This window comes from Malus sylvestris, chromosome 2, assembly GCF_916048215.2.
Source record: "Malus sylvestris chromosome 2, drMalSylv7.2, whole genome shotgun sequence".
NCBI lineage: Eukaryota > Viridiplantae > Streptophyta > Magnoliopsida > Rosales > Rosaceae > Malus > Malus sylvestris.
The window spans coordinates 7,915,327-7,940,696 of NC_062261.1; the positions used below are offsets into that span (position 1 = coordinate 7,915,327).

A 25,370-nucleotide genomic window follows, 5' to 3' on the forward strand; every position below is an offset into this window, starting at 1 on the left:
ATCAAAATCAATTTCGAGAAACCTTGTCGTTGGGGGAAGATGGTTACCGAATTTATTAGATAGGTGGACGAGTCTATGTTTTCTCTTACTTTCTTGGTTTTTTATAAGGAAAACTAATGAAAAGAGTTTGAAAACTTTGAGTTTTAACGATAAGGACAAAATAAAGAATAAAGTGAATAATATGATAATTAACTTTTTAATGTAAAAATGTAGTTTTTCGATAAAGTAAACAGTAGGGTTTAGGTTGCAGAAGTTTTTCGTTAAAATTTTCAATTTTTATATACACCACCGATTGGAAGTGATGTAATTATGCGTATAACAGAGAAAGAACCATAAACAGAGGGAAGGCAGCTGCGACGCGACACCAATGCTACTCAACACTGACCACATCTTCTCCAACCCACCCAAGTTTCATTCTTTATTTACAAATTAATTTATTGGGTCGGATTAAATTGCTCCGAAGGACAAGAAGAAGTTGCAGAAGCAGAAATCGTGGAGATGAAGGAGGAAGAGTCTCAGAAAATTGCGGTTTTCAAAGGCAGGGAAATATTCGGGTCCAATGCTTTGCACTCGTTTGTGGCTCTGGGTATTTGGCTGGGTACAATCCATTTCAACGTGGCTCTGGTTCTTTTCACAATATTCTTCCTTCCATTTTCCAAGGCCCTTCTGTAAGTGTTCATCCTTCGTTACTTCACAAATCTTTTTTTTCTTTCTAGTTTGTTTTTTCGGTCTAAAGGCTTTCGATGAGGTCTCTAACTACAAATGTTCTTTTGAATTAAAAATTAAAATTTGTTGTTGCTTTTTTAAAAGACTCATAGAATACGAGCTTAGAATTCATTCCACACCATTGGGCCACCTGTGCTCGTTAAAATATGTTGTTTATACAAATGAGAATTCAAATAAAATCTATAATTTATGAGATATTAAATGATAAATTATATGCTTTAATATTATATATATATATATTGAACCAAAATATGGAGCATTTTTCAAAACACAAAAAAAAAATTATTGAACCAAAATATGGTACATTTTTCAAAAAAAAAAATATTAAGCTTAATTCCATTAAATTTGACATGGATACATTGTCAAATCAATGTACCCATATAAATAAATAAAAAAAAGAAAACTAATGAAAAATGTTTGAAAATTTTGAGTTTTAACGATAATGACAAAATAAAGGATAAAGTGAATAATATCATAATTGTTGTAAACATTCATAGTTTAAGTATGATTGTGTAAATCCTAGATAAGATTTGATTCTAGTTATCCTTTCCTATTACAACTTGTATTGCTTGGAGGAGAAGGAATATCTTCTCTCCCTTTACTACTATAAATAAAGGCACAATGTAGGAGGGATAACAACACACACATTCCCCTACAATTCTACAAACACACATCTCTCTCCTCTCTCTCTCTGCCGCCGGCCCTAGTCCCTCTGTCAGATAAAATAGACCACAACACGTTATCAGCACGCTCCTACCGCTGCGCTTAGGAATCTGACGTTGGAGATTTTTTTTCTGCATCAAACCAGTTCATCCATATCATCATGCAATCAGGTTCTTTCCAAACAACGGCTTTTAACTCGATATTTTGCAAGCCCTGATAGCATGAACATTCACCATGATGCATGACCCAACTTTACGTTTTACGTATTTTAGATTCTACGTAAATTGTGTATGCTTCATAATCAAAATTGCTACAATTATGTGAATTTGATATTTGTCATGAATTGAATCCTACATATGTACATGCATTGAAACTATTATTTGCATATGCATCAACGTAAATATGTGATTCATTGAATTTTACATGCATATAATTATATTTGAATTGAAAATTTTTGCGATTGGGGAAATTAGGGTTCTAGTCGAACCCGTGCCTGTGCACCATGCAAGGCCGCAAGCCACCAGGCCCGCAGCCTGCGATGGCCCAACCCAAACCGAGAACCCACACCCGCAAGCATGGAACCACACGGTGCGTTTGAAGCACCTTGTCCCGACCTACGGCCTGAAGCCCAGGTCCTTGCCATCGAGTCTTCCGACGCAACACGACCGGCAGTCATGCAAATTGGACACAACCCATCGTTTTCAATAACGATTCCGTGCAATTCCAGAAGAATTCCATGGGTTTTTTTTTCATTTGAATTCAGTTGAATTTTTTGGTTCTCTTTGCCCCGACGTCGAGATTTCATCTCCGTCGATGAGTACTTGGTTCTCCGACGACCCATGGTTTGCACAGACCATGGACTGTCCCCTGCACTGGCTCCGTCAATCAAAGACCGGCCTTCTTCCCCGATGGACACACCCAGCTACGGCTGGGATGTTTTGGTCCTGCAACCCGAGCCCTAGTGGGCTTCAGCCTCTCGGCCCGTGCGAAAAAAAGATTTTTTTTTGTTCTTGGGCCAGCCTAATGCGGCCCGCGTGAAAGAAAAAAAATGATGATTTAGGGCTGCACACAGCAGCCCATTCCCTCTTCTCACCCCGTGGGCATGCAGCCTACACCCGAGGGTCATCGGCCTATATTTTTAGGCCCCGAGATTTTATTATTTAATTTTTTTAAAATAATATGGGTTTTTATATTTTCACCCACACTTTAATTTGGCCCCGAAGACCAAAAATAAATTAATTCACTTATCATTATACAATATTTCTGCATATATTCTTTGCATATTTGTTTGCATATATATTTGTGTTTGCCTGCAGGAATATACGAACCTGAAGTTCATAATTACTTTGAAACCCGAAGTTTCTTATACACATGCCTTGTTAGAAAACCCGAAGTTTTCACTTAAATATATCACCCATGAAAACCCGAAGTTTTTCATGCAAAATTAAACCAATACATGTCTATTAGAACCTGTATGTTCTACTCCTATGTGAATGGATTGATTTTTCTCCATTACACTAACCACATCTTGTCCATCTATTTTGTGATAGGAACATGTCGAACTTGAACAAACTCGACTTCACCGCTTTGGAGGTTTCTGGAAGGAACTACCTCAAGTGGGTTCAAGATGTGAAGCTCCACCTCACTGCAAAGAACTTGCGTCCTGCTATTGAAGAAGCAACAGATAAACCTGTTGGCGAGGCTGAAAAAGCCACTGCTATGATCTTCATCCGAAGACATATCCATGACGCTCTACAAACTGAGTACCTTGCTGAGGAGGATCCACGTGCATTATGGGTCGCTTTGGCTGATCGTTTCGATCACCAAAAGGACATATTCTTGCCTGAAGCAAGACACGACTGGCAGCACTTGCGCTTCCAAGACTTTAAGTCTGTGAATGAATATAATTCTGAAGTTTGTCGAATCTGATCACTTCTCAAGTTTTGCAATGAAACTTTGACTGAAGAGGATCTCCTGGAGAAGACCTACTCGACCTTTTCTGCTTCTAATATTGTCCTGCAGCAACAATATAGAGCTCAGAAGTTCACTAAGTTCTCGGATTTGATCTCTGTTTTACTTCTTGCTGAAAAGCAGAACCAGCTGTTGATGAAGAATCATCAAGCTCGACCTACTGGGGCTACTGCTGTGCCTGAAGCACATTATAGCACTAATCAGCACCCAAAACGCCAAAAGAGGCGTGGTAAGGGCGGCCAGAAGCCATCCCACCAAGGTCAACAGAGCCAAGGCCCATCCAAGGGAGGAAACAAAGCCCAGAAGCGCCCAAACCTCGCTCCCAAGGCCCCGAACTTCAAGAATAAGGGCAAAGCACCTGCCACAATGAATGACGATATGTGCTATCGTTGTGGTTCCAAGGACCATTGGTCCCGTATTTGCCGTGCTCCCAAGAAGGTTGTGGATGCATATCATTATCGTCGTACGAAGTTTGAATCAAACTTCCTGCAAGTGGACGAACCGGAGACTACAAAGATGGAGGTTTCTGATTTTCAGGAGGATACCACTCCTATGGAAGATTAGAATCTTAGACATAGACTTATTTTTCAGTTAAAATAAGACAATTGGGGCCGAATTCCACCTTGTGGCCGAACCCCACCTTGTTTTTGGTTGATTTTGAACAATTTTCCTTTATGTTTTGGATTATTAGTTGGCGATTTATTTTGGATATTAAGTTTTTTCCTTGAATAAATGAAATTATTTTGAATTTATACTTGTTTTTATAAACTTTTATGCATGTGACTGATTCAAATTAATTTTTCATTCTAGGTATGACTAGTGGGAAAGTTAGTTGTCTGGCAGATAGTGCAACCACGCATACTGTTTTGCGTGAACGCATCTATTTCACTAACTTCGTACCTAAGAATGCACCTCTGACAACCCTCTCAGGCCCATCCAACCTGATCGAAGGATACGGTAAGGCACGTATAATGTTGTCCAATGGTACAATCTTGACCATTGCTGAGGCACTCTATTCTCCACGTTCCGGAAGAACGTTACTAAGTTTCAAGGACATTAGAGATAACAATTACCACGCTGAAACCCACGTAGAAAACGGAGTTGAATTTCTGTGCGTAACTTCCTACGAATATGGCCAGAAGCGTATTCTAGATAAGATGGAGCGTAACCCGAGTGGTCTGTATACTACGACCATACGCCCCATAGAATGCCACTATGTGGCCGGCCCTACCACAGGGACCGCGCACGAAATTACACTTTGGCATGATCGTTTGGGACATCCTGGACGAATAGCGATGCGCCGTATCCTCAAAACTTCACATGGGCATCCACTAACCCGAAGCTTAGGTTCGATCCATGAAATTGCATGTCAAACATGTTCTATGGGAAAGCTTATTACTAAGCCTTCTTATGACAAGATTCGTTCGAATCCTCCCATTTTTCTACAACGGATTCAGGGGGACATTTGTGGACCGATTCAACCTCCCTGCGGACCATTTAGATATTTTATGGTTTTGGTTGACGCTTCTACACGTTGGTCACACGTGTGCTTGTTGTCCACAAGGAACGCTGCATTCTCCAAACTGTTGGCTCAGGTTATCAAGCTCAGGGTTCACCACCCTGATTATCCGATCAAATCTATTCGATTGGATAATGCTGGAGAATTCACATCTAAAACTTTTGATGACTATTGCATGTCGGTTGGGGTTGAAGTTGAACATCCTGTACCCGATGTTCACACCCAGAACGGCCTGGCAGAGGCTTTCATTAAGCGTTTACAAATGATTGCTCGATCGTTGGTCATACGTACCAAGCTCCCGATCGCTGCTTGGGGCCATGCAATATTGCACGCAGCAAAGTTGGTCCGCCTGAGGCCTGTTGCGACACAACCATTTAGTGCCCTTCAGTTGGTCACCGGATGCGAACCCGACATATTGCATCTGCGCGTTTTTGGTTGTGCGGTCTATGTGCCGATCTCGCCGCCCTTACGTACAAAAATGGGGCCTCAGCGAAGGATGGGAATCTATGTCGGATATGATTCTCCTTCGATTATTCGTTACTTAGAACCTTTGACAGGCGATCTGTTTACCGCTCGTTTCGCGGATTGTCACTTCTATGAGACAGTCTTCCCGTCGTTATGGGGAGATAAGAACGTCAACGTTCCTAATGAACGACGCGAATTATCGTGGACGACTCCCACTTTGTCTCATTTAGATCCCCGCACCGCTCAGTCTGAAGCTGAAGTGCAGCGCATATTAGATCTCCAGAGCATAGCTCAGAGCATGCCAGATGCTTTCACCGATCTAGCGCGCGTGACAATATCACATATTCCAGCTGCGAATACGCCTGCAAAGATGGATGTACCAAATGTACGACGGACTACCCTCCTGGAAGCCCGGGACGCCAATTCTGGTGATCCACGTACATTAGCGGCTAGCCAATCATCTGCCCCTACACAAAAGCGTGGCAGACCCCTTGGTTCAAAGGATTCACACCCCCGGAAGAGGAAAACCATGGCACAAGGTCCTGAAGAGCCTACCGTGAATCCGACTATCGCTTACTCATTTTACCCAACTCATGAGAAAATTCTAGATTATGGAAGCGTCCTTGAAGAGACGAATCCTCCTCCCGAGAATCGTGAGATTTCGGTCTATTATGCTAGCTTAAATGATGTGGCGTAGAAATGAGATGATTGTCGACGATGCATTAGCATTTGCAGTAGCTACTGAGATCATGTTGAGCGATGACATTGAACCGCGTTCCGTTGATGAATGTCGACGTATAGCTGATTGGTCAAACTGGAAACAAGCAATCCAAGTCGAACTTGATTCACTTGCGAAACGTAAGGTGTTTGGACCTGTAGTTCCTACTCCTCCACATGTGAAGCCCGTTGGCTACAAGTGGGTTTTCGTCCGGAAGCGTAATGAGAAGAACGAAATTGTGCGTTACAAAGCTCGTCTTGTAGCATAAGGTTTCTCACAACGCCTCGGGATTGACTATGACGAAACTTACTCACCCGTTATGGATGTGATTACTTTTCGATACCTTATCAGTTTGGTAGTTTCCGAAAAACTGGATATGCAGCTGATGGATGTAGTAACCGCGTATCTCTATGGGGATCTTGATACGGAAATTTATATGAAAGTTCCCGAAGGACTTACATTGACTGGTTCAAATATTTCCAAACCCCGGAACACGCTCTCAATTCGGCTGAGGCGTTCACTATACGGTTTGAAACAATCCGGAAGAATGTGGTATAACCGTTTAAGTGAGTATTTGACTAGTCAGGGATATGTGAATAACGAACTATGCCCTTGTGTGTTCATTAAGAAGTCACATTCCGGATTTACGATTGTTGCAGTATATGTCGATGACATGAATCTCATCGGAACTCCTGAAGAGCTCGCGAGAACTGCTTCGCACCTGAAGTCGGAATTTGAGATGAAAGATCTAGGTAAGACTCGATACTGTCTCGGCCTCGAGATAGAGCATTGTTCGGATGGAATCCTAGTATATCAATCGAACTACACCCAGAAGGTGTTGCGCCGTTTTAATGAGGATAAAGCGAAGTCTTCGAGTACTCCTATGGTCGTTCGTACGCTAGATGCAAAGCGAGATCCCTTCCGTCCGAAGGAGGATGATGAAGAGATTTTGGAGCCTGAAGTTCCTTATCTAAGTGCGATAGGCGCTTTATTGTACTTAGCTCAATGCACTAGACCTGACATCTCCTTCGCTGTTAATCTTTTGGCAAAATACAGCAATGCACCAACACGCAGACATTGGACTGGCGTGAAAGACATCTTCCATTACCTTAAGGGTACTACGGATTTGGGCTTATTCTATCCCTACGAATCCTCGAGTGATGCCGCACCCTATGCTCATCGGGTTGATTCTCGCCTTGTTGGTTATGCCGACGCTGGATACTTATCTGATCCGCACAAGGCGCGTTCTCAAACGGGTTATGTCTTTACCGTTGGAGGCACTGCAATATCTTGGAGGTCAACTAAACAGACCTTAGTTGCCACTTCGTCTAACCATGCTGAAATTCTCGCCTTACATGAAGCAACTTGGGAATGCTTTTGGTTGAGAGCAGTAGTGGGCCATATTCGAAGCTCCTGTGATCTTCATCCCGCCGTTAATGCCCCGACGACGATTTTTGAAGACAACGCAGCTTGCATCGAACAGCTCAAGAAGGGTTACATCAAAGGAGACAACACCAAGCATATTGCGCCGAAGTTCTTCTTTACACATCAACAACAAGAGCATCAGAAGATTGAAGTCACGCAAATCCGATCACAAGACAATCTGGCCGACCTCTTCACCAAATCACTACCGAAGGCGACGTTTCAGAAGCTTGTTCATGGAATTGGTATGCGTAAACTTTCTGAGTTGTAACTTTGCTATTTCTCTTTGGAATTATGTCAAACTCAGGGGGAGTATCTTCTAGATACTTGCTTGATCTTAATGTACTCTTTTTCCCTACGATTAGGAGCATTTTTCCCACTGGGTTTTTGCTACCTAACTAGGTTTTAACGAGGCACCCACCTTGGGCTGGTCATATCCCTGATGACGTCCTGTAGATGTTTCTTTTGACTTTGCATTTCTCACGCATTTTTCCTTAGACTATGGATTTTGTCCCTACTTGGGTTTTTGCCATAGCCTTAGGGTTTTTTAGTGAGACTTACTACTTATGCAAGTTCCTACCTTATTGAGAATAAGCGTTGTTCCTTGGAATCAATGCCGACGAGTCGACTTCCTCAACTTCTGCATGATGCTGAATCTACCTTGAGTATTTACCCACTCAAGGGGGAGTGTTGTAAACATTCCTAGTTTAAGTATGATTGTGTAAATCCTAGATAAGATTTGATTCTAGTTATCCTTTCCTATTATAACTTGTATTGCTTGGAGGAGAAGGAATATCTTCTCTCCCTTTACTACTATAAATAAAGGCACAATGTAGGAGGGATAACAACACACACATTCCCCTACAATTCTACAAACACACATCTCTCTCCTCTCTCTCTCTCTACCGCCGGCCCTAGTCCCTCTGTCAGATAAAATAGACCACAACAATAATTGATTTTTTTAGTGTAAAATGTGGTTTTTCGTTAAAATGAACATTACCATGAGCTTTTCATTAAAATTGCCTTTAAAAAATGGGTTAGAAAAAAGTTGCATGGATTTTATATAAAAAAAATGGGTACATTATCTATTCTAAAATTGAGGAAGGATTTGACTGTAGCTTAGCTACAGTCAAATTTGTGCCCTTTGATTTTGCTTTATTTACGCCACTGCCAATCATTTCTGTGGCTGAGTTGTGGGTAATTATATAAAATTAGGAGGGTAATATTGTCTCTGAACAGATTTCAAGATATTTACAGTTTTGCCAGTATTGTTGTGAGATGGGCCCTTGATTTTGTCTTATTTACATATCTGCCATTTTCGAAAGGCGTGGGCTCTGCAGAGACGGAGAGGGAGATAGGCGTGGGATGGCAGGGAAGGGTGAGGCTGCCAAAAAGGGGGGGTTATGGTTGATTTTTTCTCCTCAAATCAAGGGTTGGTGTCGGTGATTGAGAAATTGAGAGGGATGGGAGACAGACAGAAACACACCCATTTGGCCTTCATTTCCCTTTCTCAAACCCTAGCAGCAACAACACCAACTCTAGCCGATCTCTGCAATAGCGTCGGCTCCTGCTTCTGAAAACCAAAACCGCACAAACCTGGCCTCAATTTCTGTAACTCGGAGCTTCCTCTCTCTGAGTCTAACTCCGAATATCAACAAGGTCTCTCAATCGCTTATAATTTTGAATTTTTGGAATTTATCTTGGAATTTTGTCTTTGATTCTCCTTTCTGTTTGTGCTTTTACATTTTTGCAAGTCGGCGAGAAGCCGAGCATAGCTCTTTCTATAACCTCCGTTCTCTCCCATGGCCAGGTATGCCCTCTCTCTCTCTCTCTCTCTCTCTCTCTCTCTCTCTCTCTCTCTCTCTCATGCACTCACAAGCTCACGTTTTGAAATCCTAGCTCCAAAGCTCTAAAGCTCCAAGTTAAGGACTTTTTGAATGCTAATAAAATCTAGGAGGCAGCAAAGAAGTTGGAATTTCAATTTTTTTTTTTTTTGTTTTTTTGTTGGATGAGCATTTAGATGGAGTGAACTCAACTAGAAATGAGAACTGGGCTTACCCCAATTTTTATTTTTCAGTTAAAGAACATGGTGATTAATTTCCGTTCTTTTGTTCGGGCATGAAATTGGAGGGTGAATTATTAGGATGATTTGTTTTTAGTGGCATAGAGGTGCTTAATTCTTCCATAAAGTAGAGAACTTTTACTTCTAACTTCTAAGGAGGGTTTTAGATGCTTAGCTTCGATGTCGGTTATAGGATCCGTTTACAGAAATAGAGGGTAAGTGAGTGTCTGTTCTATTTGTTTTGGATGGCAATTTAGCTTAAGAGACAAACAGTCGGGGGAGGGCAAGATGCTTGCTCCATATATTGACTCCTTTACCTGCATTTATATTGTTGTGCTAACATTTTTTCATTTTCTGTTATGTAGCTGAAGCAGCTAAAGTTGAGTGTTTTAATCGGTTGTATATGTCACCCAGTTTACCCGTTCCTACTGCTGCTCAACAGGGACAAGTTTCTCAGCAGGTGAGTGGAAATACTGGGTTGTTCTTAATTTTCTATTTTCTGATTGAAATTTGATGATAGATCTGATTCAATCGGAAGATTAATGGTTAATTGGTTGGGGTTTTGGATGTCTCTTCTGGGTTGTTGTTAATTGTATGTTTTTTTATTGAATTTTGCATCAATTTATCCAACGGATTAGTGAGCTAAAACTACAAGTGGGGTTGTTTTGATTTTTGGGTTGTTTAATTTTCTATTATTTTATTGAATTGGATTTTATTCAATGGGGTTAGTGAACTAAAAGTGCAATTGAGTTTGTTTTGGTTTTGAAGCTCAGAGTCTTACATATTTGAAAGTTGAATCTAAGCCCTTCAAAACCTTTGTAAACGTGCTGTCAATTGTAAGGTATTCTGTGCAACAGAGCTTGATATCAATTTTGGGGTGAGTCTTGATTGAATGGGATCTCTGTGTGTAATTGTAATGTTGGAGAGAGAGAGAGAAGATAGTTGGAAAGAAAAGTGAATTATTGTTGCGGGTGTGCGCCTCTTTCAATAACTTTTTTGTGAAGCCTTTTGAGATTTGTAATTTGAGAGAGAGAGAGAGAGAGAGAGAGAATTAATGGAAATATATATGAATTTATGGGTGATGAAATTTTGGAAGCCCAAATGATTCAAAATTGAAAGTTATGTGTAAATTGATAAGTGTGGGTGTGAATGTTTTTCATTTGCCTTCTCTTTTTAAGTTGGTGTTTTCAATTTTTTTCTGTTTTTGGCCAAATAAAAAAATTAGTACTAGAGTGACATAGTTGTATTAATGGAATCCCTAATTCTAATAAATTAGCGATTCTCAACCCTTATATGATTTTGGTGTTTTCATTTTGTTTGTCAAATTTTGTTGTTCTTGCTAATTGTTATTTAATTAGTTTTGTTTTTTAACTTTGGATAGGTGCTGTTTCAGATTTTGTGTATCTCATTTTGGAAGTGATTCATAGGTGCTCTATAAAGGTTAGTCTTATACTCATTTTTAAAAAAATCTGTGCATAGTAGTTGTTAAATATTGTGGCGCTGTGAATGTGTCGTTTGGTTAGCTATAAATCCACACACCATTTTCATAAGATTTCAACCGAACGTTTAAAATTATGTTGATTTGAACAAGTACAGTAGCAGTCATGTAAGAGTTCAATCATCACCAAAAGTTCGGAATTTCAGATTAACCCATTACATCATTTCTATAAAAAATATTCCAATTATGGCTCTTCTCAAAAAAAAAAAAAAATATTCCAATTATGGCATTATCATTGAGCAAAATTAATATGTTGGCAGAAAAACATGATTGGGAAAATTGTACTGTTATTTTGTTGCAGCCATGGCCTCCGAAAGACGATATTCATGTATGAGCAAGAGGGGGTCGAGCTACTGACGAATTATAGTCATAATCTAGCTGAATTTGTAAGAATTGTGATTTAAATTCCAATGCTTTTGAATCGTTAAGTCATTTCCTTAATTTCAAGTTTATGTTGAAATTGTGTTTGATTTTGTGATTTTCACAGTAAAACCGCTTTTAGCTGAAAGGGCATTCGAGAGATGGGGTTTTCTCTGTCTTCCTCTTGGGTCATTAAAGGACATTTTTTTAGCAGACCCACTTCAAATCGGATAGATAAAAGCTACCAACTCATCTCTTGGAAGGTAACTTCTGGAGTTGTTAATTTTTGTGAAATATTTGATCTAGGTAATTTTTTTTGGGTGAAATTAGATACTTAGTTTTTGAAATAATGCAATACAATACGATTAAAGAAAGAAGATTCTTATATGATCCACCTTTGTTTCTTTTTTTTTCTTGGAATATTTTGTTGTTTTCAAATTTCGCTTTGCATCCTGTTTATGTCCATCAGTTGGCACTCCATGGTATAAATTAACTCTAAATCTTTGTTGCCAACTGTTTTCCATGTTTTTTTAATTACAGAAAGTTTGCTGGGTTTAATTGTTTTTAATTTTACGATTTAATTGTTTTGCCCTATTATGATCGAGTGGTAAATTTATCACACCGCACCACCAGTAGGTAAGCAATTTATCTTACTCTAGATTTAAAAATAAAATAAAAATAAATAGGTATGTGTATTAAGGGCTTTTTTGGGGCCCTTTTTCTGATTTTAGGGGTTTTGAATTTGGTATTCTGGGTTCTGTTTGGATGCTCATAAAGTATGAGAGCAGCATGTATACTGAATTTGGTGTTCTGGATTTGTTGTGTTTGTTAGTGAAATCAGAGTTTCCATAACTTTTGAGGTGTCAGTGCTTTTGGTTGCGGAACGTTTAATATTTGAACTATTAGTAATTATTCTTAAGATATAAATTGAATAATGAAAACAAGTAAAATGAAGTGTTTCTAATTGGTATTAGTTAAGGCTCTGAAAATTAGTGTTTGTTTTCCACCATTTCACTTAGAAATCCGCCCTTCTGGATCGTAGAAGTCTTGCATTTTTTGTTTGTTGGAGTATTTTCTCTTCTTTTCTGTTTTTTGTTGTTGATGATTTTATAAATATGGCAGAGATATGTGGAATGAGAGCTTCCGAGTAACGAATCATCACTACCATCTAGACTCTAGAGGTTGGATAAAGCAAAATCAATAACCCAATGTATAATCAAACAAAGAAACACAGTACAAAACATAAATAGAAAAAACCCATTCGAAATTCAAGTGTCCAGTCGAAATTTCAAAGAGAAAAAAGCTAATAAACAATAGTATCATCTTCAACGGTTTCAAGACCCGCAGCAGAGCGCGGGCATTTTTGCTAGTTTATACTAAAATATGTTACATTTTACATATAAAATAAAAGGAAAACTAATGAAAAAGACTTGAAAATTTTGAGTTTTAACGATAAAGACAAAATAAAGGGTAAAGTGAATAATACCAAGATTGACTTTTTAGTGTAAAAATGTGGTTTTTCGTTAAAGTGAATAATACTGCGGGCTTTTCGTTAAAACTCCCTATAATAAATTAGTATATTTAAGAATGGATACATTTAAGATTACAAAAAATTGAAAAATTATATGAATGTATACATAGATTTAAAAATTGAAAATCTTTTTATGAAAAACTAATGGGTACAAACTTATTCTAATTTTTTTTTTTTGAAAATGTTTTGAATTCAATTTCATTTGGAAGTTTAATAAGGGCGTGAGTATAAAAATCCTAAATCCATTACTAATTTTTATTTTAAAAAATTATGTAACTGACATTTAAATTTATTAATATATTAATGTTAGGGACTTTGATCAAAATCTAAAAACCGATAAGGTATCATGAACATTAATAACTAGAGACTGGATATTAAAAATAAAAAAATAAAAAACTAAGGACTGGATACTAATTTTTCCTTTAAGTAATTAATTTGTTTGCTGAAAATTTTGAAATTTTCAGTGCATTTGGGTTGCTTGTGTTGTTTGTGATCATCCCAATTGATGATAAGAGCAAAATAGGAAGATCACTTTCCAGGTAAAAGTTGTACCCTTTTTAGAGCTTATATTTTGGTTTATCGTACAGGATTAGTTAAGACAGGACGGTCGTGCACAAAACGGAACTGACAAGTACACAAGTAATTTGTTTTGGTTTGAATTGGATTTTCAAGTACATATGTAAGCATGCCTGTTCTTATTTTCCCGTGACGCTGCACGCAGAGGATTTTTTAATTTTTTAATTTGTGTGAGAAAAATTTTTAATTTTGTTTTTGAAATAGAAGGAAAGAGGAAGAGACTGATAGAGAATGTGGGAGTGGGAATATTTTTTTTTTAAATTTTTTTAATTAGAGATATGTTAGGATAGGCTTTGAAAAAAAACAGCAAAATTTGGTTATGTGAAATTACATTTCTACCCCATATTTCTTATTCATGTTCTGTTTTAATTAGAGAGTTAAACTGATAATTTCATAGAGTTTTGGTTGACAATGAGTGTTTTATTAATTAGTAGAGATATTGAAGTAAAACTGGTTACAAACTTTTAATCAGAAATAGAACCGAATTACACTAAATGGATATAAACCATGGTTTAGTGTCCTTCCAGTTCAATTTTGAGTAAAAGATTGGGAGTTTAAAATACATTTTCTTTCGGGTAAAAGGTAGGATCATATTACCCTTTAATATTAACGGGTTGAATTCGGGTCGGGTCATATTACTCGTTATTTAACGAGTGTTACACTATACGACCCGTTAAGATATTGGGTATGACACGAAAACAATATAAACACGGAAAACACGACACAACTGCCAGGTCTAATTGTGACTCGTCAAATTTGTGCATGTTTCCCCAATGTATTTTTATCCCATTAGAAGCTTTGATGAAGTAATAATATGAGTGGCGTTTGGCTCTCTGTGGTTCATGCAGTGTTTGGTTATGAACCACATTCGGTTTTTGCAATTGGTGTTATCGCACTTGCTGACCTTACTGGGTTCTTGCCTCTCACCAAAATCAAGACCCTTGCGAGTAGCGCGGTAAGATTTCTTTGCTTCGTTGGCACAATCCTTTCTTCTTTTCATATCATGTCTCGACCTTTTTTCTTACAATTTCTTAGCTATAATTTGTGTGGGAATTATGTTTAGGTGTTCTACACACCATTCATGAGACATATATGGACATGGTTGGGTTTTTCACCGGCCACAAGGAGTAATTTTATCTCCCACTTATCCGCCGGTTATAGTTGCGTCATTGTGCCTGGTGGAGTGCGGGAGATATTTTACATGGAGCCTGGCACTGAGGTTTACATCTACAAAATCTTTCTTGTGCTCTTGCTGTACCTTTTCATCAAGTCATCTGTTGCTATATGCACTAATCTGACAATCAGCTGGTGTCTGTTTTCTCAATTGTAATTCCGTTTCTAATTGCTAATCGGTTGCTTGCTTTGTAGGTAGCATTTCTTAAGTCGAGAAGAGGATTTGTTCGCATAGCCATGGAGCTGGGCCATCCCCTGGTTCCAGTTTTCTGCTTTGGTCAGGTATCACCATTTTCTATCTAGTTTTTGCACCCATTAAGTCATCTACAAAGTTAGCCAGTTGCATAATATCTGTTTTGAGTCTGTTAATTACTGGCTTTTCTGGTCCAAACCTGCATTGATTTCAATAGTTTTCTAGCTATTAAGATTAGTTTGTTGCAATTTCTTTGTGGTTTCACGCATCCAATTTCAGGATTATTAAAGGGGTCGTTACGTTTATTATATCTTTAGTTGTTGATTGTACTTCTTTTTCTCTCATGCATGTATATCATCTAGCAATGCAACGATAATTTCCATTTCTTTTCTTATGATCCGTCCATGTTGCAGTCAAAGGTATACAAATGGTGGAGGCCAAGTGGGGAATTAGTTTGGAAGTTTGCCAGAGCTCTCAAGTTCTCCCCAGTTTTCTTCTGGGGAATATTTGGGTATGCATTCTAAGTTATCGTCGTCTTAATAGTACTCTTCATGAGTAGAACTTTTATCTTTGCAATTAGCTTTGGAAAGTATGTCTGCAGAAACTGAAAGGAAAAACTATTCCGCTGAAAAACTTTCCCGTTAGATTGAGAAGAAATTATACTACTATTAAAGCATTATTTACTTTTACTAACCAAACAAGGAATTTTTTTAATTTCAAATTTTGCTTTCGACCTACTCTGTTGACTCGTTATGTATATTTGTACATTGATGAGGATTGAAAATGAGCAGCACTACGGTTTCAACTGTTAATGGTTTATATCATGCTTCTCCGCTGCAGAACTCCTGTACCCTACAGTCATCCAATGCACGTGGTGGTCGGAAAACCAATCGATCTCAAGAAAACTCCGCAACCCACCATGGAAGAGGTATGAATTGCACCCGAACAACTGAGCATATCGGATGTGTTTAGTCCCCTGTGAACATTCAATCATGGAGAACCGGTGCTTGGACTGTATTCATATTACTTTATTGCACTCTTGCTGCTGCCCTGGACTTCATCTTCTATGCGCATCATTCTTGATTGAATGCTTTTAATACGAACACAACAACAAATCTTTATCCCACTAAGTGAAGTCAGTTATATGAATCCTAGAATGTCACCGCACTTGGTTTTTATTGAAACTGGTTTGTATGGATGGGTTGTATGTATGAGTTGTCATCCTCACTTTAGCCAAGTCATAGGCTAAAGTCACTTTCCATAGCTTGTCATTCACCTTACATCAACCTTTCCATAGTTTGTCATTCACCTTACATCAACCTTTCTTAGTTGCTTATAAAAACTTCTTTACTTGTAATTTGGTTTTTGCTTTTCCACTTGTTAGGGCAGATTTTAAGGATTGTGTTTATGTAGTTATCCTACAATCTATTGTAGCTTTCTTTTGGCTCTCTATAAGAGTTGTTTTCACTCTCTTGTAACATTCATAATGAAAGATACAACAAATATTGAAACCAAAAACTCAACATGGTATCAGAGCAGGAATTATAGGGTCCTGATTCTGTTCATTTTTTTACTTCTTCATTTGCTCATCATTGATAGAGATGGCAGAAGAAAATGTGTCTAGTGCCGACAGTGCCTCTTCCTCCTCCCCAAACTTAACCCAAGGGGTTGAGAACAATCCAAATCAACGACTCTGCTCGGTGCTACTGAACGAGTTCAACTACCTTCCTTGGTCAAGAGCTGTGTCATTTGCTCTAGGAGGAAGATCGAAGCTAGGGTTTATCAATGGAAGCTCTGAGCCCCCAGAATCCACTTCACCAACTTACGATGCATGGCATGCTACTGATCAGCTGGTCATGTCCTTGTTACTTAACTTCATGGAGCCAAAACTGTCTGAGCTTTTCAGCTACTCAGAGTCTTCCCTTCTCCTATGAGAGTCTGTCAAAGACATGTATGGCAGCTAAAACAACTCAGTTCGCATCTTTCAACTGAAGAAGAGTGTGGCTAGTTTAAAGCAAGGTGATCACTCATTTGTTCAACACCTTGGAAGTATGAAATCCATGTGGAATGAACTCGATATGTATCGTCCACACACGACTGATTCCGTTGTGCTACTGAAGAGGGCTGATGAAGACAAGGTGTTTCAACTCTTAGCAAGCTTGGGAGCGGAGTATGAAGACCTGCGTAGTCACTTGTTAATGACTCAAGAACTGTCCTCCTTTACCTGTGTGTGTCATGCAGTCCAGAGAGAGGAAACTCGACAAAGAGTGATGAACGTTGAGCCCAAATCCAACTCTGAAGCTAGGGTTTTCACGACAAATCACAAAGCAACTGGTGATAGGGTGCTTGGCAAGAAACCAGACTGGAAATGTTCTTATTGCAACATGAAAGGACATTTGAAAGAAAAATGTTGGATTCTTCATCCGGAGTTAAAGCCTAAGTTTGATAGGGAAGGCAGGATGATCAAAGATGGGAAGGGTGGAGTCACTCCAAAAGCATTTCATTTAGCTTGTTCCTCAACTGATGGGATGACCAATTTCTCAACAAATCATGTGTCCTTGATCAACGAGTTTGCTGCTTTTCTTCAAAAGAAGCAAGGAAGCACTGAACCTGATGAAATGACACCTGAAAACCCTACTGCAATTCTAGGGAAATTTGCTGGATTCTTGGCTGACTCGGAGAACACATCGAAAGGCAATATTCCAGGTATTATCAGTGCCATTTCCATTGCTCTTAATGCAAATGTTACACATGATTTTTGAATTATTGACTCTGGTGCCACTGATCATATAACTAATAAACCCTCTAGTCTCCACGATTTTCAAAGAACTATAGATCCAATTCATGTATCTGTTGCAAATGGGAAAGGGGAACCTATTCTAGGGAAAGGAAAGATTAGATTGCTAAGTGAGCATACTGATTCCACTGCTCTCTATGTACCTTATTTTCCTTTTCAGCTCTTGTCAATAGGAAAAATCACAAAAACCTTAGACTGTCTTGCCATATTTTCCCCTTACAATGTTGTGTTTCAAGACCGAGTTACTCAGAAGAAGATTGGTGAAGAGTTCTTCTTGAATTGACTCTACTATCTCTCAAAGGAGTCCAATTTTGTCAAAAAGCTCAGTGTCAACTTAAGTCAAGTTCAGGAACACCAACTTTGGCATCAACGCCTTGCCCATCCCTCAAAACATGTGATGACCAAGTTGTTTCCCTTTTTTTGTAAAAACACACTGGAGTGTGAAACTTGTCAAATGTCAAAAGCCACTAGACTTCCTTTTGTTTCCTCTAATTCTAGAACTAGTAAACTTTTTGAGCTTGTTCACTCTGATATTTGGGGTCCTTCTCGTGTAGAATCCTTTGATGGGTATAGATATTATGTTACATTTATTGATGACTATTCTAGAGTAACCTGGTTGTATCTTTTAAAACTTAAAAGTGATTTGTTTGATGCTTTTAAGGACTTTCACAACCTAATCACCAATCAATTTTCATCTAAGTTATATATGTTAAGACCAGATAATGGTACCGAGTACACTTCCAATAACATGAGTAATTACTTGAGCAATCATGGCATTTTGCATCAAACTAGCTGTGTTGGTACACCACAACAAAATGGTGTGGCAGAGAGAAAGAATCGAGACTTATTGGAAAAGACTTGATCACTTATGATCCAAATGAATGTTCCTAAGAAATTTTGGTCTCAAGCTCTACTCACTGCCACGTACATCATTAATAGACTGCCAACTCGGGTGTTGAATACTAAATCTCATTTTGAAGTCATGAAGGGCAGGCCTATAAGCTTGTCTCACCTCATGACCTTTGGTTGTACTTGTTATGTGCACATTCAAGTTCTCCATCGTGACAAACTCGACACTCGAGCTGTCAAATGTGTGTTTATGGGATACACCAGTTCTCAAAAGGGTTACAAAGTGTACAACCCTAACACGGGGAAGTTGGCAGTCTCTAGAGATATGCGATTTGATGAATATTCACCTTATTTCCACAAAGGGTTGGAGACTAATGCTAATATGGAAGATCTTATAGACCTATTTTCACTACCTATTCCAGTAGAAATTCATGAAGTCATTCCTGCTCATATCAGCACTGATAATTCTCAACTCACTGAGAGTGTAATTGATGCAGTGCCAAGCTCCTCTGAACCATCAGAAGCTCAACCAAATCAGCAAGCATAAGTACACCAAGAAGAAATCCTACACGAGATAGACATCCACCAGTGAGGTTACAAGAGTATGTTACTTACACTGCAAGGCATCCTATCTCTGCAGCCATTTCTTATCACAGATTCTCATTTTCTCATACTTCTTTCCTTAACAAATTGTCCCACACTTTCGAACCAAGGAATTTTCATGAAGCCACATGCATGCCTGAGTGGCAAGATGCTATGACTCAAGAGCTTCAAGCTCTGAATGACAACCAGACATGGAGTGTGGTGGATCTTCTAAATGGCAAGAAGGTCTTGGGAAATAGATGGATATATAAAACCAAATTCAACTCCAATGGAAGCATTGAAAGACATAAGGCACGGTTAGTAGTTCAAGGCTTTACTCAAACATATGACATTGAGTATAAGGAGACCTTTGCTCCTGTTGCCAAAATGAACACAGTGAGGGTATTGTTTTATGTGGCAGTCAATAATGCATGGCCCTTATTCCAAATGGATGTGAAGAATGCATTTTTTCATGGGGATCTTGAAGAAGAAGTGTACATAAAGTTGCCTCCTGGTCATCCAAGAGAAAATGAACCCAACAAGGTCTGCAGACTTCATAAAGCCATATATGGTCTTAAACAGTTCCCTCGAGCTTAGTATTCGAAGCTTAGTTCAGTCCTTAAAACTGCAGGGTTCAAAAGGAGTCATGTTGACTCTTCTTTGTTTGTTCGAAGTAGTATTGCTGGCAAATTGGTTGTGCTTATATATGTTGACGACCTAATTATTACAAGTGACAATATAAGTGAAATCAAGACGCTTAAGCAGTCACTTCACCAAAAATTTGCCATTAAAGACTTGGGGCCCTTGAAATACTTTCTTGGAATTGAGGTGGCTACCTCTTCAAAGGGATTGTTCTTGAATCAAAGAAAGTATGTTCTCGATCTTCTAGATGAAGCTAACATGATGGAATGTAAACCATCTCGGACACCCCTAGCTAGCAAACTTCAGTGGCATGAAAAAGGTGAACCTCTCTCGGACCCTAGTGTTTATCAGCAAATGGTTGGGAAACTTATTTATCTCACCATTACTAGGCCTGATATCTCATATTCAGTTAGCCTAGCCAGTCAGTTCATGCACTCTCCTACTCAGTTCACTGGGAAATCGTCAAGAGAATACTTCGATATCTCATGGGCTCAATAGGAAGGGGGATAATTACGAAGAACAATGGATCAAATCACATCTTGGCCTACACAGATGCTGACTGGGCTAGAAATGCCCTTGATCGAAAATCCACAACAGGTTTTTGCACATTTGTTAGAAGGAACCTTGTCACTTGGAAGAGCAAGAAACAAACTGTTATTGCTCGATCTAGTGCCGAAGCTGAGTATAGGGCTATGGCAGCAACAACCTGTGAACTCATATGGTTGAAAGGTTTTCTTTCCGAGCTCGGATTCACAAGCATGGCACCTATGTCCTTATATTGTGATAACCAAGCTGCCATGCACATTGCCTCTAATTCAGTATTCCATGAAAGGACCAAACATATTGAAGTTGACTGCCATTATATTCGTGCTCAAGTTCAAACCAAGGTGATAGACATCGTGTTCACACGCAGCCACGATCAACTTGCTAATTTATTCACAAAAGCACTAGACTCTACTCAGTTTCAGCGTTTGTTGTGCAAGCTTGGATCAATCAATCCCCTTGATCCAGCTTGAGGGGGTGTATTGAAACCGGTTTGTATGGATGAGTTGTATGTATGAGTTGTCATCCTCACTTTAGCCAAGTCATAGGCTAAAGTCACTTTCCATAGCTTGTCATTCACCTTACATCAACCTTCCATAGCTTGTCATTCACCTTACATCAACCTTTCTTAGTTGCTTGTAAAAGCTTCTTTACTTGTAATTTGGTTTTTGCTTTTCCACTTGTTAGGGCTCTTGTAACATTCATAATGAAAGATACAACAAATATTGAAACCAAAACTCAACAGTTTTGCACCATGTCTTCTGTTAACTCCGAGTATTCCATATATTTTCTTGAAGAATATTTCCAAGTCTTTCTAAATCCTCCTCTACCCTTTTTACCTTGGCCTCCGTCTCATAGTAGCATCTTTTAACCAGAGCATCTGTAGGTCTTCAGTTTCTGTGTCCAAACCATCTTAACCAATTTTCTCTCATATTATCTCTAATTGCGACTACTCCTACGCTACCTCGGATATCCTCGTTGGTTTTGTTTGTGCAATTGAACCTCCATTCGATTCACATCTGGGTTCACATCTCTTATCTTCTACGGAGCAGTCGCATGTGGTTTTACATATTTATAAAGCTTGTTTACTGGAGGGCTCTCTCCTAAATATAGAGCTATTAATGTTTTCAAAACCTACAAATATAGATTTAGTTTCATAGCGAAATACATGCAAGTGAAGTTTTAAATGTACCGGAAAATAAAAAAAGTTTTATCTGGTGTTGACTGGGTGCTGCAGCTTCACGGAGTTATATAATTTCACAAGTTTGTAGCTTGATATCGGTGCTGCTGGATTTCTGAGTTCATGCTTTTTTCTTTTCCAGGTGAACGAAGTGCACGGTCGGTTTGTTGCAGCACTGCAGGATCTATTCGAAAGGCACAAGGCACGGGTTGGTCACGCCAACCTTCAATTAAAAATTATTTGATCAGACACTCTTTTTTTTGTTTTTTCTATTCATTTTCTGGGAAAGTTAGTGTTAACTTGTTGTATTAACTATGAAGTTAGATTGTGAAAATAATGGTTGAAGAGTCGCGATTGTGAAAATAATGGTTGAAGAGTCGCTTTTAGTGTCTAAGCTCATTTGTAAGTACTTTTAAAAGACTGAAAACACTTTTTGTGAAAATGTTTTTGGAATCAATCCTTAATAAAATTCAAGTGAATTCTAAAAAAGCACTTGAATGTTCTTTGCAGGAATTACTTCAAATGCTTTTGAAATCTTTTTTTTTTCTTTTTTAAATATGTTTTTAGTTATTTTAAAGTTACTTTTAAATGATCGTTTCATCTGTACAACAAAAAGTGGCATAATCATGTGTGTGAATAAAGCTCTCTCTAAATTTATTCAAACTTTCTCAATAAAATTAGTGATTATACACAGTAATGAAGACTATTTCATTTTTCAATTAATTGTTTCTCATTAGTCCCCACTTGATCGGCTACACAAAATTATTATGCGATTTTAAAATATGGAAAGAGATCATCTTTGGATCTCTTCTACCAAATCCACACAATCAATTAATCCAGACATTTGAAATTTGATTTAACAGCTACAAATAGAGGATCCCTTTAAAAGTTATAATAGCCGTTAGATCAAATTTCAAGATCCTGAATTTAATGATTGTGTGGATTTGGTGGAAGAGATCCGGAGAGGATCTCTTCCCCATTTGTCAAATCGTATAACCAGTTCACTTGCTATAATATAATGGACAACAGTTTTATTTAAGGAAAACTAATGAAAATGGCTTGAAAATTTTGAGTTTTAATGATAAAGACAAAATAAAGGGTAAAATGAATAGTACCAGGTTTGACTTTTTAGTGTAAAATATGGTTTTTCGTTAAAGTGAACAGTACCGTAAGCTTTCGTTAAAACTCCATTTTATTTATCATATGTTCATGCATATAATATTTTGGTGCCACAAATTATATGTTGAAAATAAGTACCACGTTGATGAGAGAATGAGCTTTGCATGAGCTTATAAGTAAGTTAGGCTACTCCCTATATTGCTAATTGATTTTATGGTGCAACATCAACTTTCTTTATAGTATCATAGCAGGTTGTCAAACGTGTGAAACTAAACAGCCACACTCCTCCACGTCATCCCGTTTTATTGTCCGCGTGTTAGACTTGAAAATTCACCATCATGTGAGGGGGTATGTTGAGAATGAGTCTCACATTGATGGGAGAAGGAACCTTGCATGAGCTTATAAGTAAGTTGGATTACTCCCCATATTATTAATTGATTTTATGGTAAAACTTCAATTAATTTTTGCTCTTCAATATCTTTGAAAACCGAAAGCAAACTAGCTCTATACAATTCACATTTCCGTCGTGCATGCTCAAGTTAAGCTCTAGTTTCTCCATTTTCTGGTCCTCGTCATCCTGCAAAGTCCAATTGAAACGCAAATTAACCATCGACTACTCACCATCCGCAAAACTATACACCAGAAGTCAAATAATCGAAAAAAAATGAGAACAAACAGATTTATCCCACAAGATAAGCATGTGCACCAATCTTCCATGTCTCCAGTACTCATGATCTCTTGCCAACTATCCCTCTGCATCTACTTCAAAAGACAATGAAGCCCTAATATTATCATTAAGGTATTCGAGTGGTTACAAGGAAACTGACCGTGGATAGAGTTTTGAACCCCCATTCATGATCACCGAAGGTATTGTTTGATTGACTTCCGAGATGAAACCCTTCTTCTCTTCCAGCTGTATTAGCTATAGCCACCCTCTCGCGGTTCTGCATTCTATGAAGCTCTGCTTCAAAGTTGGAATGCTCACAAGGCACAGACCTTAGCTTGCCTATCTAACAAGTAATCCAAGATCAACTGAGTGTCGCCTCCAAGGGTCCTTTGCTTACAACTCCACATGTAATTCCTGCAGTCACACTCCATGAAGCCAACATTCATAATTCCACCATATTCTGTGACGAGGGCAGACATAATTCCTCTGCGGCCAATCCCAGCACCCTGCAAGGTATCGAATTATCCGCAGAACCCCAGACATGACGATGAGAGCGAAGGTGTCAAATTATTTTTAGGTTCTAAAGCACTTGAAGTGATTTCTGCAAGAAGCATTTGTTATGTACTTCTTGCACAAGAAGCATTTTAAGTGTTTTTTTCTTCAGAATTCAGCTATATTTTTTTAATAAAAATTGGTTCCAGAAGTATTTTTAATGAAAATGTTTTTTGTCATTGTAAAAAAAAAAACACTTTCAAACAAGTCGTTAATCCATAATTTTGATCGTGATGTCTGATCATGTTAGTCAATTACTCCAAAATATTTGATATATAATTAGTGATACAAACAAATCAAAATTTTTTAATTGGAAAATTGATTCTGAAGGAACGTGAATACCATGTGAACGGAGTCAGCGACTCACAGCAGGGCACCTTCGAGTAAGTATTTATTTGTTTATTAATTAAAAATCCACTACAGAAAAGCGAAAAAAAGGGGAAAAAACATGGTCTTTACAGGATTGTACTCATTAGCCTCGCTGGGACAGTTGTGAATGCGATCATTCCACAAAGCAAGTTTAAGAGGAAATTTGTTAGTCGTTGGTCACATGCAAGTTCGTCATGTCTACTAAAAAGGCCAAATTGAACAAAATATCTTTGTGGTGTGGTAAAATCAAGGTTATAAAATAAGTTAGGTCTTAGTCGGGCGATGAGTTTAGGCTTAATATTTAAGCGGTTAGGCGTGGTCTATGCAAACTACGGGAATTTAATTAAGCTCATCTCCTCTATTTTAATGTAGATAATATCGTTTGTTAAAAAAAAAAAGTGCCTACTTACACTCTTAAAAATATATTTGTATTGAGAATTTGAAAAAAATTAAAACTTAAGTCATTATGGCATTGTCATCATTACAGACTAATGCAACAAAAAATAAGAAAAACTCAATGATTCAATGTCAATATATGTAAATGGATCATGCGGAGAGACATGGAGAAAAGAAACACAAAACGGCAAGAGAAATAATATGGGTTCTTTTTTTTGTAGGTTCCCAGAAAACATTTTAACTTAATTAAAAAAAATTAAAAAACAATCTAACTCTAAACCTTGAATTGCCTAGCCACCGCCTAGCCAGCCAGCCCATCAGCCCCTACACGATTTTCATCTACATTTTGGCCTAAATCACATCGGTCCTCCACCGTCTAGTGCCTAAGCGCCACCTAAGCCTATTTTTAGAACAGTGGGGTAAAATGTCAATGTTAGTAATGTAGTTAAAAAAAACTCTCAATAATAACTGTGACTAAAGCTCGTTATCTATCTGTCTAAAATCGAACTTTTCATTCAAATACTATCTAATTCAAACCGCTATCTGTATGACTCGCACATGATCAAAATGACAGAATTTGAACAAAAAATTCGAGTTTGGATAGATTAGTAATGAATTAAATCCAATGATATTGCTAACGGTTTTCTCACTATATTGATAACATTGATATATCACTCACGCCACTTCAAAATTTAACGTAATATTAACTACCTGTTTGGTCTATTTCATCATGTAGTATGTGTTCCGATTTGTTTATTTTTTCAAAACGAAAGGTCGACCTTGCAAAAACTCACTGA

At 38.1% G+C, this 25,370-nt stretch overlaps 1 protein-coding gene, 1 long non-coding RNA gene and 1 pseudogene across 4 annotated transcripts; all 3 read left to right on the forward strand.

Moving 5' to 3' along the window:
• Window positions 1-387: 387 nt before the first annotated feature.
• LOC126588943 (diacylglycerol O-acyltransferase 2D-like) lies at window positions 388-21,962 on the forward strand (annotated as a pseudogene).
• Window positions 8,806-11,799, forward strand: LOC126608650 (uncharacterized). 3 transcript variants are annotated; one of them, XR_007617939.1, is made up of 6 exons: window positions 8,806-9,143; window positions 9,239-9,294; window positions 9,912-10,006; window positions 10,928-10,986; window positions 11,346-11,430; window positions 11,532-11,799. It is a non-coding gene; the product is annotated as an uncharacterized LOC126608650 (long non-coding RNA). The 3 variants fall into 3 exon arrangements; XR_007617938.1 differs by having other exon boundaries at window positions 8,806-9,294; XR_007617936.1 differs by lacking the exon at window positions 9,239-9,294.
• On the forward strand, window positions 15,812-20,975 carry LOC126608640 (uncharacterized). Its single transcript, XM_050276602.1, has 2 exons — window positions 15,812-17,583; window positions 19,021-20,975. Exons 1-2 carry the CDS (start codon window positions 16,929-16,931, stop codon window positions 19,068-19,070), a joined length of 705 nt encoding a protein of 234 aa, XP_050132559.1. The 5' UTR covers window positions 15,812-16,928; the 3' UTR covers window positions 19,071-20,975.
• Window positions 21,963-25,370: the final 3,408 nt, after the last annotated feature.